Source organism: Corvus hawaiiensis, chromosome 11, assembly GCF_020740725.1.
Source record: "Corvus hawaiiensis isolate bCorHaw1 chromosome 11, bCorHaw1.pri.cur, whole genome shotgun sequence".
Lineage (NCBI taxonomy): Eukaryota > Metazoa > Chordata > Aves > Passeriformes > Corvidae > Corvus > Corvus hawaiiensis.
The window spans coordinates 21,311,184-21,328,587 of NC_063223.1; the positions used below are offsets into that span (position 1 = coordinate 21,311,184).

General features: G+C 42.7%; 1 protein-coding gene across 3 annotated transcripts in view; it reads left to right on the forward strand.

Annotated features, from left to right (window-relative positions):
- Positions 1 to 17,404, forward strand: part of SLC6A11 (solute carrier family 6 member 11) — an 87,032-nt gene that overhangs the window by 30,002 nt on the left and 39,626 nt on the right. For all 3 annotated transcript variants that reach the window (XM_048315250.1, XM_048315252.1, XM_048315251.1), the window contains exon 7: positions 12,439 to 12,573. In XM_048315250.1, coding sequence (XP_048171207.1) covers positions 12,439 to 12,573 — 135 coding nt within the window. The remainder of the gene's footprint in view (positions 1 to 12,438; positions 12,574 to 17,404) is intronic.

The window sequence follows — 17,404 nt, forward strand, 5'->3', positions numbered from 1 at the left end:
TTCCAAGGTTTTTTTTGTCCTGGTTGTGAGGTGAATTTCAGTGTTCCTGCTTGAATTTGGCTTTAGTGGCTTTGAAATAATCTACCACACTATGGGCAGGCCTGAACAGTGCTTGTATTTCTGACTGTGGGTAATTTTGTGTTAGTTTTGCACCTCTCTCAGTGCCTCTCTTGAGGTCAGAGGCCACTCTTGAGACCTTCTAGCTTCCAGTTGTGCAAAAATCACTGCCATGTGGGCCTAAAATAAGAGAATATATTGATCTGCTGGAAAATACAAGCAGAAAAAGGCCTCAGTGTGTCAATGCACGAGAGAAGTGGGGAAATTTCTGGGATTAGGTTGCTCTTTTCCCTTGAGCAGCAAGACACTGCAAGGTATCCAAGGTGCTTGAAGAGCCCAGACTCAGAGATGGGCTTTTCATACCTTTTCCCCATCATTTTGCCAGCTCTCTCCCCTCAGGAGTTAAACCTTGCTCGCCAGCAGTTAAGACTCAGCCACTGGTCTTGAAGAAAATTTATTTCTCAATAGCAGGCCATATAAAGGCTTTAATGGATTCAATGAGGCAGAAAGAAGGAGTAAAAGGACAGAAACAAAAAAAAAAAAAAAAAAAAAGAGAAAGATGTGTGGAAGGAAAAAAAAAAGAAAAAAAAAAAAGAGAACCAGGGCCCATTGTAGGAGCCCAGGAAAAGGAACTGGGCAGCAACGATTGTATCTCCTGAAGTGTCTTTTGTTTTAGCCTGAAGTAACAGCAAAGAATGGCCCTTCTTGGCGAGGCTTTAACGCTCTGGCCAAGGCTGATCTCTGTATTCAAAGGGGGAAAGTAGAACATTCATGAGATGCATGCAGAGTTCCTGCTCTCCGCCTCCTCTGTGTGAGGTTTCAACACGTTTTTTTTTCCACTCTCCTGTGCTCTGAGCATTTAAGGACACCTCGGGTTTGTTAAAAAAATAGATTTTTGTGGTTTTCCCGACCTTCTGTTTGACAGCTGGGGAAAGTATCAAATAGTATCAAATTAAATCAAAATCGTTTCTTCATGGTTTCAGTCCTTCCTAGCTGCACCTTAGGGGGAAAATCCACTTTTATATGAATATTTAGAGTGGATCTATGCTCCGGTCCACAGCTGAAGAGAGTGAAAAGTGTTTCAGTGCACTGAAAGACAGTTCAGGGCACATGCAGGTGTGAGAGGTTGTGGGCACAGAAATCACCTGGGGTGGGCAGCAGTGGAGAGTGGAAGGCCAGCTGAGATATGTGCTGGGGCAATGCAGGGAAAATTGCTGCAAAATTAAAGGGAAAGCCCAAAGGCACAGATTAACACGGGAATCTCTGCAGGAACGATGCACTGACTGGCTAAAGGTAACAAATAAAGGTAACAAATAAAGGTTATTTTTTTCCATTGAGATTAGCAGGAACTTTTAGCCCTTTATCAAAAATACACTGAGCCAACAAAGAGACTTCAGAAATGTGATAGTCCCAGTGGTTTATTCCCAGATGATCTCTCCATGGTTCATTTCTCCTCTCACAGAACCTGCCCTTGCTCAGCAGGTAACCCTGTAACCAGTGAATGATGCCCTGCAGCAGAGCATCCAACAGGAGCCAAAATACAAGCTGTCCTGTTTATTATCATTGTTGATGCACGTGTCAGGGCTAAAATGTTATTCCTTCAGGTGCATGGCACTGCTGCTGGCTGGGATTTATACCTGAGGGTTTCCCAAAGCTGCGTTTCCCATGTGGTTGCCATGTCCTGGTCTCTATGTGCGCACAGAATTTCTGCACAGAAATTGCAGTGAATATCGCTTTTCTCCATCCTTGATTTGGAATATTATTTGCACCTTTTCCTCTGCAGGAACACACAGGGCATCTCCTTGGTCCCTCAGTTCAGATACACAAATGTTCATAGCTCTGACTTTCCTAATGCTGCTCCAATTTCCTATTTCTTCCCATGAAGCAGAATTCTCACATAGGTAGTTTGTCCTCAGCTCCTGCTAATCTATCCAGCTTCAAGACTGGCTCATTACTTGCAGTTTGGAAGCAGTTTTAGGTATCTATCCCCACAGCACCATATGCCAAAGTTATATTAAATGAAATTCCTGCCAGTGGGAAGGCAGTCTCTGCTTTCTGCAGCCAGCAAAGTCCAGATTTCTGGCTTTATCTACAATGTGAAGATGTCTTTGTAGTACAAGTTTTGTTTACAAGGCTGTTCTTGTGAGATTTACAAACTTGAATTCTGTATCCCACCCCAGTGTCAGCTCCCGTGGCTCAGATCCAAACTCACTCCCAAGAATGGCAAAGCCTAATGAAATAAATTGCCACATGAGCAACAAAGGCAGCTTCAGGCAGTTGCTGGTGTTGGGCTGGTAACTAAAACACATCCCCAGGAGTGACTTGGCTGCCGTGCACCTGCTATTCACTGCTGCTGCTGAAAAAAACTTGTGTGGTTCAGAAAAGAAAGGAAGAAACTCAAAACATCCTCTGAAGCTTGATTGTGTCATAGAAAGTAGACGCTTTAGACAATTAGTAGATAGTCGTGTTGTAGAAAGTGTGATACTCTGCTCTTAATTAGCTGTAATAAAAAATTCTGGGCTCTTTCCTGGGGGTATAAAATCTGTTTGTTGCTATGAGGGAGAACTACCACGGCTGAGGTCAGTGAGGTTTTTTTTAGTGGTTTGGTTTGTGTGTCCCTTGTTCCTGGAGTGCCCTTCTGAGGCTGGAATCTCAGTGTGCCAAGTGTGGCATGAGCACAGGGAGAGGTCTCTGCTCCCCAGGGAGAGACCCTTTGCTTCCATAGAGCAGCACTCAGGGATCTCTGCTGAGCTGAAGGGATGAAGGGAGAGCTGAGAGATCAAAGCATCTCCCTAAGAGAGAAGAATAAATCTGTGGCAGTCACACACTCCCAAGTCACCCCATCTTCCAGCCTAAGGTTTTCATCTTGTGATCCCTCTCATTTTTCCTATGCATCACGTCACCTTTTCTTCTCACACTGAAAATCTGCTCAAACCAACAAATTAATTGCAGCAGTGTCACATTGGTGTCCTACAAGTCATCCTTGAGGTGATTTAGAAGCTACATTTAGAGGCTGCTTAGTGGGGAAGGTACAGAGCAATAAAGGCTCGATCAAGGTGTGACTAACTGCATTAGAAGGGCTGGAGTAGCCACAGGGAAGGGAAATGTGAAGAATTAGGGTCGGGATGATAAGGATGCTTGCTAGTTTGGGTGGCGAGGCTATTTATTATACTTTTTGTTATTATACTTAATGCCCAAGCAGGATTGCAAATGCTTCATGGTGAATCCATCTCTCAGCTGTCACCATGGTGATAAGAGCTCGTGTTCCTCGGTGGCTGATAGGAACTGGGCTGTCATCTTGGGGCACACAAACACACGCCTTTTCCCATGTAAATGGTGAGCTCTTTATTCTCCTACAAAAGTCCTGAACTTCCCAATAGAACCACAGAATAGTTTGGGTTGGAAAGGACAAGACAATTCATGGAATCATGGAGTATCCTGAGCTAGAAGGGACTCACAGGATCACCCAGTCCCATCCCTGGCCCTGCACAGACACCCCAACAACACCCTGGCAGTGTTGTCCAAACACTCCTGGAGCTCTGGCAGCCTCGGGGCCGTGCCCATTCCCTGGGGAGCCTGGGCAGTGCCCAGCAGCCTCTGGGGAAAAGAAGAGCCTTTCCCTGATCTCCAACCCAAACCTGCCCTGGCACAGCTCCAGCCGTTCCCTGGGTGCTGTCCTGGCTCACAGAGAGCAGAGATCAGAACTGCCCCTCAGCTGCTCCTCCTCTGCCCATCCTGAGGAAGCTGCAGCCCCTGGTGAGGTCTGACCTGTTTCCCTCAGTTTCAGGATTGCAAAAACCATCAAAAGAAAGAAGAGGTGTGGGTGAGCTATGGGATATCTTTGCCTGCCAGTTTACAAACCACTTTCCCCCCCCATGATTTACTGCACAAGATTAAATAATGCTGTGGTGCCCAGAGAACTGCAGAAGTGACTGAAAGATTTAGAGGTGGCTGGTAACAAACCTGCTGGAGTGCTTGGAGGATTGATAGAACCATTTTCAAAGAAAGTCTCACATATAATTAGTTTTGGTGCAAAATTCTAGGGAAAATTCTTATTCCCATTGAATCAATGTTTTACATTTTTAATATTTGCAATTATTTAAAATATTATGCATTTGTCTGGTGACTTCTCAAAGGCTGCAGTTCCTAATTCTCTCCTTACCTCCTGGTCAGTCAAGGCCTGCAAGGTGATTGGAGACTTTGGTTGATATATTGACCTTTTCTGACTGGCACATTTTACCTTTTGAGGGCACCTGAAGGAGGAGCTCTGGCTGGAAAACCTCCCCTATAACCCTTCTGGTCATAGCATTGTTTCCACTTCCCAGACTTCATCCAGCAGCATTTTTTGCCTCAGTGCTGGTGTTCACTTGGGAGTGTGTTTTTGTGTTGTTTTTGTTTGTTTGTGGGTTTTTTTAAATGCAAGTGAGGAAAATCAAGCAGGAGAAGAAAGGAATCTAAGCCACAGATAATAAGGAATGTTTTGGTAAATCCCTGTTTTCCTGGAAAATGTTGATTCAGTGAAACTAATCATTTCAGGGAATCTGATAATTCCATGAGGACAGCACCCCTCCAGGAAACCCAGTTCTGTGTTCTCCAGGAAGAGTCAGAGGGCAAACAAACCCTGCATCAGGAGAATGAGTTGGCCAAAAATTCGGGGTCCATTCCAATGAGCATTTAAGATCTTACACGTTTTGGAGTGACAGGAGAAGTCACCTCCTGCCCTGTTCTGACCTTTGCATCTCTCTCTGCTTTAAGGTGGGTCAGGACCTAAGGAGTGAGAGCTGGCAGATCTGTCTAGAATAACTAAAAATTCCAATCACATAGCGCCTTATTGAATCCTCATTTCTGCCCGTGTAGAACCAGTTACACAACTGGAAATTCAGGTGCTCCTGCGGGATAATTCTGGCCAACTGTAAATTATTTTCACAGAAATGGGGTTGTCATGAGGAATAGTCATCCCCTATTAAGCATTTTTTTGAGCAAAATGCAAACTTCTGGGGGTATATGTAACTCATTGTATGTGGTTTGTCTCTGAAGGTAAACTAGATAGCATTGAGAGGTCTGAAAATCCTGGAAGGTTCTGGAAAGGAAGAGCTTTATTTTATAAAAGCTTGAACATTTTAAAGACCTTTACAAATGGAAAAAACCCCCAACCCTCAGTTGATTAATTAGGCTTAATTTATATTTAAAATTCTTCCTGATTGATTTTTAAAGTTGACTTTTACTTGATTAAATAGCAGTCTTTAATTCTGAGATATTTGTGGCTCTGCAAATTCCCTCCTTGATGGGAGCTCTACATAAACACTTCGCTTGCAGTGATGAGCTCAGCCAAGATGCTGAAATTTGCTTCCTCCCTGTCAGTCCTCCTCTCCCTGCCCACAACCAGAGGGCAGCTCTTTGTCTTTGTGCACTTGAAAGTCAAACAAAAAATCACATTTTAGTTATAGGATGCCATTATTTCACTGCTTAATCACCGCTGTTTGTGGTGGAGATAAAATAATAAACTTCAATCAATGGTCTTTTCTGAGTAAAAACCCCACCAACCCCAAAACATCCTCTGCTTTTAAAGGAGAAACCTCCAACAAACACATTCCAGGTGCCAGGGACAGTAACACTGTGATTTTAGCACTGGAAATCTGCTTTTGTATTACACAGGGAGAGCTGTGTCTGCTTGCCAAATTGTAGTACTCGTTTTCCTAAAGGTTTCCTGCAACTTTCTGCTTTTGAGAAATTCCACCACAGACCTTCCCCTGCCTCCCAGAGTTATTTTGGGGACGTCGTGTTTACAACTGTTGGGATTTTTGCATAAGCAGTGTGGTAAGAGCAAATAAACAACGTGAGGAACACATTTTCTAACAAATGGAGAGCACATTCTCGTGTTGGTGTTGAGGATCGGTGCAGCCTTCACTTTTTTCATCAACATAACTTCTCTAGGAACAGTTGGTGAGTGGAGGATTAATGTTGAGTGTGGAAAATATAATTTTGGAGACGGAAGAAGCACTGGGAGGAGGCACTGAGCTCCTGAGTTGTATTTGCTGTAGATATTTATCTATGAAATAGATAAATACTTTCCTTTTTGGCATTTAATGACAGCAAAAATGTAATAACATTAATGACACATTTCCAACAGTCTCTCAGTTTTTAGCTTAGGTTGATCCTTGTTTAGTGCAGATTCACTTGTGAACATTTAAAACCACTTCAGAGCAGTCACCAAAAACTACTCTGCACTGATTTGTGCACTGTGTATATTTTACTGTGAATTTGATACTGTGAACTTGACCAAGGCCTATTCAGGCTGTAAGGAATCCTTGAAATATAAGGAACTGTGACTTAAAGACATTATTTCAGGATCCAGCCTGATTATTTTTGACCACTCCCCCTTTTTGGAAGCTTTCGGCACATTATTTTTCACTGATTAGGTCATTATTAAGCTGTGCATGTACTAAGAATTAATCTGGTTATCTGCATTTGCCATTATTTATTTTTTAAAATAATTTATTATTCATAAATTTATTTGCCATTGTTATTTATTTCTTTTTAATTTTATTTAGTATAGTGTTTAAATGCAAGTGCTCCCATAAATGATTGCAATAATGGGATAAAATTCACTGGTTCTACATTTTAGATGAGCACTTTTGTGTGTTCTGGTCTCCATGACTGGGATTTCTGGATATGTCTGCATATTCTGCTCTTGGTAGTCTTACAAATGAATGTTTTGGGGCAGGATCTGCTAATTAGAGAATTTTTACTCGAATAAAAGGAAATCTATCTTTGCATTAGCTCTAGACAGTACACTGATATTTTTTTTATTAAATAGGAGGTCTATACAGCTGATCCAAAGAACCACCAAGCCTGAAGAGCAATTTTAGCAGAAAGAAGACAGATCTTGATTTTACTGCTCCTGGGCAATCTGGAAACAAACCCAGCTGTTGGAATTAGCTGGGAAATAACACATATTTAGAAAAGTTGATGCTGCTTAAGGAGTATTTATGGGGAGAAGCAGCTCATCATGGAAGTGAATTGTTCACTCAGTTCAGCTGGGAAAATGAGCTGCTGCTGTGTGTGGGTATTGTCTGCCCCTGGTGCTTTCTCATTGTTTTCCAATTTTAGCTGCATTCCTCGGTTTCTAACAGAAAACTTTCTTTTTCTTTTGGCCCTTTTGGCTACAGGCAGGCAGTTTTTGGAACAGAGAATATCTGAAATGGAATTTGGGAAGTGCTGAAAAGTGTATAAAGTCAGACCCAATGTAAAAAGCGATTTTTTTTTGCTGCAAAAAAAAAAAAAAAAAAAAAGGAAAATAGTTTTTTCACCCATTTTTAACATGGGATTAAGGCTTCTAAATAACGACTTTGGCTTGTTAAAGCATTTTTCATTCAAGACAGATCTCCCTTCCACCCATTCAGTAGAAAGAAAGCCAAACCAAAATGAAACAGAATGTTTTGGGGTTTTTTTTTAATTGACTAATGAATTGGGGAGTGAAGTTTTCATTTCATTGGGAAGGAAACCGTTCCAGAGTGACTCAGGCTTTCATTTATTTATTTATTGCCTTCACCACCATGTGGAAAAAAACTGGGACTTGCACAGCTCTGCCAGGTAGCGATTTTTCCGTGTCCCAGGCAATGATCTCAGTGTGATGTGGTGCTGGAAGTGTTTATTCCTTTCTGCAGTTATTATTTCATGTGGAATCTTTTGCTTCCTGTGATCACTCAGGTTCCCCCATCCCTTCCCCGAGTGTCCTCTCTTGGCCTCTCTTTTCTGGCTCATCTCATTGAATTTTCATTCCCAGTGAATTTTTCCTCTTTGATACTTATTTCTCAGCTCTCCAATCTCATTAAATTTTCTTAGCTGTTGGGGTTTGAATTCCTTTCTGCTCGGAGTGAAGCTGTCTGCACTCACACATGATCCAGTGGTCATTTGGAAGGAATTCTGCAGTTTACAGGCAATCTGGTTGAGGATGGTTTACTGGAATTGTTCTGGAGCATGATTCCCTCTGTGGATAAACAAAGATGACAAACAGAAGGTGATACTGAATAAATCCATAAAACACAGAGAGAAAACTGAAATATCAGCTGTTTTGCTGATTCTAACCCCTCCCCTGATCCCAATTACACAATTCCACTTATCTGCTGTTCTGTTGGGTTTTTGCTTTAGTTTCTTTTTCAGCATATGAAATTTTAGCTTTAAATTGTAGGTAGACCTCGAACATTTTCCCCCTTTTGACATGCTGTTAGAATCCTTGTGAATCATTCCTTTATACCATTTGGCACCGTTTTTCTCGTAAATCCAATTAATGTGGAAAATCTCTCAGTTGTCACCTGTAGCTCTGTGGATGGTGTAGAGTCAGATGAGCAAAAGCCTTTCTTTCCAAACAATGCTGCATGGAATATTTCACACTGCACCACGGCAGCTGGAAACAAAGACCTTTTGCGGAGTTTATCATCTGCTGGTACCATCTAGGAAATCAGAATTTGTGAAACTGGCAAACATTAGTGAGGCCAAGTCTGGGTTGACTATGGCATGTGGGACAATTAAAATAATTTTGATGGCGATCCTGCCCAAATTGGTGGTTCCTGGGTGTGTCTACTCAGACCAGAGCTGCCAGGCAGTGGTATGATAATTATATTTCTATAATTGTGCTAATATGTCCTTCTGGATAAAAATTACTTCTTTCCTTCTCACGTCACTCAGTGGAATTTTGGTTCCTGAGCAGTTTCTCCACACAGGAATGTAGTGCAGTGTGGGCATAGTTGGAGGTTTCATTCTAGTTCTCCATGGTCATGGTTTCAAATAAATAAATGAATAAATAAATTAATAAGTAAAGTTAAATGAACTAGGCTGAAAACACTCAGTGAAAAATAAGGATGAGCAGGGCACAGGGGCAGGTCTGATTTCCCACAAACACTTTAATAGTGAGTTCTGGCAAATCTCTGGCAATTCCTGCATTGATATTCCTCACGTTTACAGGCCAATAGAGCAACAGAGGATTTTAGGGGACAGGGATTAACAAGCCAGTAATTTCCTGAAGCAGCCAGAGAAATTTGATGCCATTTATAAAACACAGTTGGTTCATTATAGTGCAAACGAGCTTGAACATTGCAGCTTGCAGGGGAGAATTCCAGCAACTTCCTGGCCTCCAAGTCATATTTTGTTCAGGAATCCTGGTTCTGTTTTCTTAGCCAGAGCCACGCAAAGGAGGGAAGTTCTCTGCTCCATGCTGCTGTGAGGAAATGTGTGAAGCTCGGGCTGGTGTGTCCTGTAGAAGAGAGAAATCTGGTTTGGGGCTTTGAGATTTCCATGGGTTTGGGGCTCCGTTCACTGCATGGAAATCTTCCTCCTTTTTCTCAACAGGGTTATCCTGAATTTCTTATCCTCACAAGCCATATCTCCCTCCCCCTGCAGCATGATCTGGCTGGAGCGTTCAGAAAACCACCTTTTCAGTTAGGACAAGAAATTCAGCAGTCCCAGGGGACAAATTGGAACACAGGCACACATTTGTGTTGTTAAAGTAATTAGGTATGAAAAGATGAAACTGAAATCTAGTTCAGTTCTCAAAATCTTTATGGTGCCTCACTTATGAAATAATTTCATAGGTACCTAGATGTGTATTTATTAACATTGACTGACATCTAAGCCCCTTGAAGGTTTTGGTATTTAAATTTCCAGTACTTGGTGCTCAACTTAATGCCTATTCTTTGATAATTAAAGCTCGTGGCAGTCAATAAAGTATCCATTCTCAGGATCTTTGGTTCCAATGTACTTTCAGTTAAGCACCTGAGTACAGTTCAGAGTTGTTGGGTGCATTTCCACCTATTTGTATGCCTAAATATCGTTGTAAATTTTCCTTTCAACCACATTGTAAGAGGAGAACTTGGTGGAAAAGATCGCCTGCCAGAAATTTTTATTTTGTTTCCAACTGCTTAAACATTGGCATGGCTCTGACAAGGGTTTAAAAAAAGCATTTTGAGCATTGGGATGCAAATGAACATACCAAGCAATTAAAGTCAATTAAAACAGGATGCAGTGTAATTAGAAACAGTTGTGTTCACATTGATATTCTGAGAGGTTCGATGTGTTGAAAGAAAAGAAAACAATTCAGGAAACTTTTAATGCCAGACAGATGTGAGGATGATGCTAATAATGGCACTGATTCCTAAATTCCCCATCCTGCCTCACCTCAGGAGCTCTTGGGAAGGGGGAGAAAACGGGAGTTAATGTCTCTCTTCCAACACAGTGCACTCACCTGTTGCAGTTGGAGCTTTGCAGCCCCAGGAGCTGTGTGAGCACTGACACAGATCAATTATCAGCAGTGTCAGTGGGCTTGGGAAGGAGGGATCTTTCCATTTTTCCCACTCCTGCTTCCTTGGTGTCCCTTTCCTTGTGGTTCTGGATATCTGCATGGGTGTTTATTGCCAGAAATCCTGAGCCAATGGTGCTCTGTTTATATCCCTGCATGGCAACCAGAGAGCAGGGAGAGTCCTCGTGAGGCAGAGCGGCCTGATGGCCGAAAAATTTATTGGAGGTTGTGGTTCCAGTCCTTGCTGCTGTGGGATTGCACAGATCCCTTTACCTGGCCTCTCTTGGCTGCAGAGATGAATGGTTTTGGCTCTTCCTTGATGGAGCTGAGAGAGGAAGCCCTCCCAACACAACCTGGGAAGGAATCTGCCTCTGCCAGATTGCGGCGTTTGCTCAGTGGGGCGTTCCAAGGCAGCGGTGGGATGTGCAGGAAGCAGTGGATGTGCTGCACAGCAGGGCAGAGAAGGAAGGAAATGCAAGGAAACATTACAGATATTCAGGTGCAAGCCCTTCAGTGCCATCACATGGATGTGTCTGCTGACTACTACCCTCTGTTAAATGCAGCTATTGATTTAAAACAAGGGGGGAAAAAATAGCTGGCAAAAAGCCAAATAAGTGAAAACCATTAGCTGGCTACTCCATCCTCTCCACCTCATTTAAGGCTCAGAGCAGGACTGTGTCCATCCCGTGTGTTTCTTTTTTAGTTCTCTGTAGCTGCTGATCCTTTTTTATTTGAAACCTAAACATGGAGAGACAAGGTTTGAACTCAAAGTTTGAACTATTTGAACTCAGCCAGTCATAGCAGTTTGCATTCCCACCAACAGTCAACAAATGTAAGCACTGGGATAAATCTTCCCATTTTGCATTGTATTGACCTATGAATTCATCAGTTCAGGCATTTGGGACCTAGAGGATTAGAATGATGGTCTCCATTTCCTGGGAAATTCAAGTTCCTCCATTTTTGAGTGTACCTGATGAGGCACATGACATCATTTAATGTTTGGGGTTACATACTCAGTCTGAAAATCAAATTTCAGTTCATTAATTACAAAAATATGTTTGAGAATCCTTTCATAGGTCCATTCTTTGATGTATCCCTTTCATTTATATAGGAAACAGATATTGGACTCCTGAGTTTAAAATGCATCTTTTTTGAGGGTGTATTTTTCACCAAATGATTTTTTTCCATTCTTGCAGTTTAATTAATTTTGACTGGTGCAAGGGAGATGTAAGAATAACACCTCACATTCGGATGGTTAAACCTACTCTGCACAGGTGGAAACAGCCACAGGGAATTATAGAGAGTTAAATTTCAGGTGGTTATGACATAAATAAAATATTTCTAGTGCCATGGAATTTATCATTTAATCATTCTCTGAGTTTGAATAGCCCTGTGCTGCTCTCAGATGTGGGATTGTAAAACAGGACCAATTCTCCTCCATTTTTCCCTTGGAAAATGTGACTTCTTGCAGGTTTCCTGTTGCTCCTCATGCAGAGAACAAACTGATCTCTGAAAAAAACAAATAAGTGTGGCCACATATGTGAAAACACAAATTGCTGGGGTTCAGCGCCTCAGAAATTTTGCCTGAAGGTGCTTTGTATGATAAGGGTTCTCTATCAAATCCCAAGGAGATATGGACAGAATTTAACCTTTGGGCTTGATGAAATGTTTATTTCTGAAGCACAGACATGCAGGCAGAGCAGTCTGAAGAGAAACCAGTTTAGTAATTATGGGGTGACTGAGAATCCATTGCACGTGCTGGTATAATATATAGAATTAATGACTTGTTATCATGAGTACCAGTGTTTGGAAATATTATATTTACAGAGGACTTACAGTCTTATATATACTTTATATATATATATATATATATATATATATATATATATATTACTTACAGTCCCAATCTCTATAAAAAGTGCTGACCCCTCCCACAAAACCTGAAGAGTTTACAAGGGAATACGACTGCAGGACAAAAACCCTGCACAAAGGTATCCAAAGCACTTTTCCTCCAGTGGATGTGAAAATGAGGTGGTTTTGCTGCAGCTGGAAGAAAATCCTTTTCTAATGTGTATTTCCTCCTGCAGGTCGTGTATGTAACAGCCACATTCCCCTACATCATGCTGATGATCCTCCTGATCCGGGGGGTGACGTTACCCGGCGCTTCCGAGGGGATCAAATTCTACCTTTATCCCGACATCTCCCGGCTCTCTGACCCACAGGTAGGACCATGGGCCGTGCCTTTATTTGCCTCTCTGACTGAGAAAAACTGCAAGAGCTTCTTGGTTTTGAAGTCTGAATACAAGTGACTGCTGGGGAGTTGTTCCTCGCTGGAGTTCTGGACTTGGGGATAGGGCTGTAAAGCGTGTTGGAACAGGTTATTTTTTTAATTGGAGAGTACTTTGGTTGATAAATGAGGATTTTCAGAAGCAGTTGCAGTTGGTGCTTCTGCCACTGAGGGACAAGAGCGTTGCCAGCAGTTTAATGGGAAGAAATTTCACTGGGATTTAGCCGTTTTATGGTTCTTTGGTCATTCCAGAACTAAATCTCAGTCAGAATTAACAGAGAAATTGTACATTCAGGGGATTGCTGTCTTCATAGCAGAGTATGCAACCAAAGAGGAACAAAGTGCTCAAACCAGGATCTCTGCCTGTTTTGTTGTTTCCAGAGTAGAGTAGAACACGGAAATAATGGATTAAGTTGTTTGGTTCTTTCCCAGTGACAGATGAGTGCCTTAAAACAGTTATTGGACATCATTTGTGTGATATTGAAGGGGGAAAACGACACAATCTCTGTAGCACCTGACAGGTTGCAGACAGCATGTTACTGATCTGCTTTGGCACTGTAAAAGACATTACACAGTGTTTCTCCTGAGGCTATTACATTATTAAATGGATCCTGAGAAGGAGACAGAAGGGAATTTGGGAATATTTGTCAAAATGATTTTTCTTAATCTGCTTACTGAAGATATGTCAGCGTAATTTTTTAAAATCTCTGCTTACTTTAAACATGTATTGTGTCACAAAAGACAATAGAGGGGCTCCTTCAGGTAATTGCCTTGAGGCATCAGAAATATCTGTGGTGTTTGCTTTAAACAAGTAGTATTTATACAGGGAAAAGAAAACAGAAAAAAAAGAGATTCATTTAAAAGATTGAAAATTTTAGATGAAAATTTTAGATGAAAATTTGATCACGTTGTGTCTTTTGGACTTGGCAATGTTTGTGGTGTTGTGTGTCAGCATGGATGGGTGAAGGGAAAGGGCTGTGGAAGTGGTGTCAGTGCTGGCTGTGGAATTCCAGCTGCACCTTGCTCAGAGGTGGCCTCAGGTCACCCTGAAATTAGCCCTGGAACAGAGGGAGAGACAGGATTCTCTGGCACACTCCCAGACATTTGTTTGCACCTTACAACAGGCTCAGTGCGCAGTGGATCCAGCCTGGTTCCAGCTGAGCCCTGGGTGCCCAAGCACTTTTAGCCGGGACAAGGAATTGTCTGTGGTGTGTTTATCTGAGCCCAGGGGTGGCACTGGTTTGTTCTGCCCAGTTTGAACTGGAGTTTCACCCCGGGGTGTGGGGCTGGCAGCTACAGGTGCCCCCTGCCTTCCCCAGCAGTGCTCAGGGTGCCCTGATCTTGTGCCACACGTTGGGCTCTGCTCCACCCGCAGCGACTGTGGGGAGTCATGGAATGGTTGGGGTTGGAAAGGACCCTACAGCACATCCAGTGCCACCCCTGCCATGGGCAGGGACACCTTCTGCTATCCCAGGCTGCTCCAAGGCACGTCCAGCCTGGCCTTGGACACTTCCAGGGATGGGGCAGCCACAGCTGCTCTGGGCACCCTGTGCCAGGGCCTGCCCACCCTCACAGGGAACAATTGCTCACTAACATCCCATCTAACCCTGCCCTCTGTCAGTGTGAAGCCTTTCCCCCTTGTCCTGTCACTCCATCCCTTGTAAAAAGTCTCTCTCCATCTTTCCTGCTGGCCCCTTCAGGCACTGCAAGGCCACAATGGTCACCCCAAAGCTTCTCTTGGCCAGGCCAAACAATCCCAACTCTCCCAGCCTTTCCTCGTGGGAGAACTGAGCTCCTCGTACGAGCAGGGCTCAGTCCTGCTGCTTCAGTGCTGGTTCCTTCCCTTGTGCAGGGCTTTTCTAGAGGCTGCTAACAGGATTTTGCCCTGCGTTTGGATTTTCCACGTGCCACTGACACCCTTGCTTGTGTTTGTCACTGAAGGAGGGCACGCCAGCTTAAGGGACATTATTGCCAGCTTAAGGCACATTATTGCCAGCTCCCAGGAGGGTTTACATGCCTATTTACTATCCTGTTGCCACTTGTAAAGAAATATGTCGTTGCCATGACAATTTGCAAAGCCCACGGCGCTGGTGGGAGCAGCCTGGGAAGCACAAAGCGCTGGGGACACGTGGGGTGTGTCTGTCTGTCCCACACATGTGAGGCTGGAATGCCTTTTGGGAATGCTCAGTGGCTGCTTTGAGGTGCCAATTCCTTCTCAGGTTCAGGGAGACTTTCACGGCTGAGCTGTTGTTCTTCAGTTGTATTTTAAACACCTTTTAGTAGAAAGCAGATGGAATAAAATGTGCCATACCAGAGATGGTGAACACCAGCGCAGGTGATTGAACCGGGGTATGAATGCTAAATTGCTTTTAAGAATTATTTTTGTGTTGAAAAATGCCATTCCAGCAAAACTGAGCTATGTCGTTGAGAATAATGAATTCAAAACTTGAAGAAAGCTTCCAGAGTAATGGGTGCAATCTCTAGTCACTTTTCAAGAAATAGAGGAAGCTTAGTTCTTCAGACTTAAAACCAGAATTTGGCACAACTAGTTTTTATTTTAAAAATAGCTTTTGGTTCAGCTTTAGTACAACTTTTAATGGTGGTAAGATGGATGCATAGACATTCTCCATTTTATAGAAACATAGAATTTAATGTTCAAACCCACAAATATTTGGATAAACCCACCCTCCCCTCCGACTTCACAAAACTCTTGTCAATTGGTTCTAGAGCTTTCTGCCAAGGAGCACAGCTGAAACTACCTGGAGATTCGTGCTTCCAGTTCCCACCTTCACTCTTGTTTCTTTTGATTTACTCTGCAGTGCCAAAGCATAAATCATGTGTACCAGCAGAACTTGCTTTCCCCTTCAGTTGCGGGCCTGTTTCAATAATATTTCAGGGAGGGTGCTGGGTCTGCTTTAGGAGAGAGGTGTTTGAACCCCACAGCCAGCTCTGTTTACTGGGATTAAACAAATGAAGTTTCTCTTCAAGGCTCACTTTAGTTTGAAGTCCTCGACTCTTTTGTCTTTGTGCAATTTGCATTCCACGGTGGGTTTGAGCTTTGTGAGCAGCTATTCATCTCTGCAGCTCCTCTCAGCCTCCCAGGGCTGTGCTCTCCATTTAATTTTTATATTTTATCTTTCCAGCAGCCCCAATCCTCTCACTCTTAAAATGCCATCTTCTGTCCTGAGTGTGTGCAGAGCTCATACCAATCACTTTGTGCAGCAGCAGTGGAAGCTGGAACAGTCTGGAGCTCTATTTAAGCCTCAGAAGTGTTTTGCTTCATCAACAAAAAGGTCTCAATAATCTTCATGCTCAAATTGGCTTGAAATACATCCCTCTGCCCTAATCTGGGAGATACAGGTGCTGTTTATAGCTTAAATAACTCACACAGAAGCAGCGCTTCAGCAAGTTAATGGGATTGTTATGGGGTTTGTGTGCAAGCCTGACTCACAATATGGTTCTGGTTGTCCCTCGACAGATTTAAGGCACTCAGAATGGGACTGTACTTGTGTGTGGTGCTCACTGAGTCTTTCTGGGGAAAACATTTGGTGCTCTGGAAGGGGATTTTGCAAACATTTGTGCCTGGAAGAGGTGAAGTGGGTGAGGGAGTGGCAGATGTGGCAGTTTGGTGGGTCAGGAAGTAACATTATGGATATGACATGGCAAAACACACACATCAGTGTAACCCCTGCTGTAACAGTGGATTGTTAAAATGGGGAGGAAAATAAGAATAACACTCTCTTGTTTATTGGATGTTTGCATGCTAAAAATTGGCCAACTTGCTGGTTTTTTTAAATTATAAAAATATGAATTGTTTTGATGAACATATGCGCTAGAGCATCTATCAATACAAACAGAACTGCACACTCCTCCAAACAGCTGCTGCTTCCCAAAATCTTGGACAAATTTCCATTTCCATGTGGAAATACAGGTTGTACCTTATCTCTGATAAACTCTCACGTGAATGTTGAGCATGAGGAATGATGCCAAATTAATCAGGCCCAGGAAAATCGGAGCCATCACGGCTAAATTGATTTTAGATTCCTCAGCTCTTTTATTTGCAGTAGGAAAATGTTCAAACTGCAATAAGATTTCTGATTTCTGCAATTCTTTGGTAGCTCAGCCATGAGAATTCTCTTTTAGGCAGCTGGGATGTGCAGGTGACAACTGGGAAAGGGCTTCCAGAGGACCTTTCCCATAAATTCCCTCAGCACTGAGGTTTGGTTGACTGGCTTGAAGCCCACTGGATCTTCCTTCTTGGAAATAAGCACCAAAGCATGAGTGCACAGCAATGAGCATCAGCTTAACCTGAAAACCCACTTACTCTGGAGAGACTTAATACTACAAAGATCCCCCTCTTTCTCGCATTGCCCTCTGGATCAAAAAGTGCTTTTTCCTGCATGGCATTTGGGCTCTTTTCACGTGTGGTTGTAGAGAAAAAGAGCATTTTAGTACATCTCTTTTGGAGCAAACACCTTTTTTTTCTGGTAGAAAATCACTCTCAAATAAATGCACATCATTTTTTTCCCCTGAAAATTGCGATTTTTCATGGCTTACTCCTTAATTTTTGTATTAGCACGAGTTTATTGTGGTGGTTTTTCCTTCCTTAACATGATTTTACTCTGTTTCAGCATATACATAACAATATAATTTAAAAAAAGATGCTACTCATGAAAACTGCAACCAATTGCTTTCTAATTAATCTAATTACAATATATATATTTTGAGAGGCATTTGGGAATACTGGCCTGGTGTGGAGGTGATAT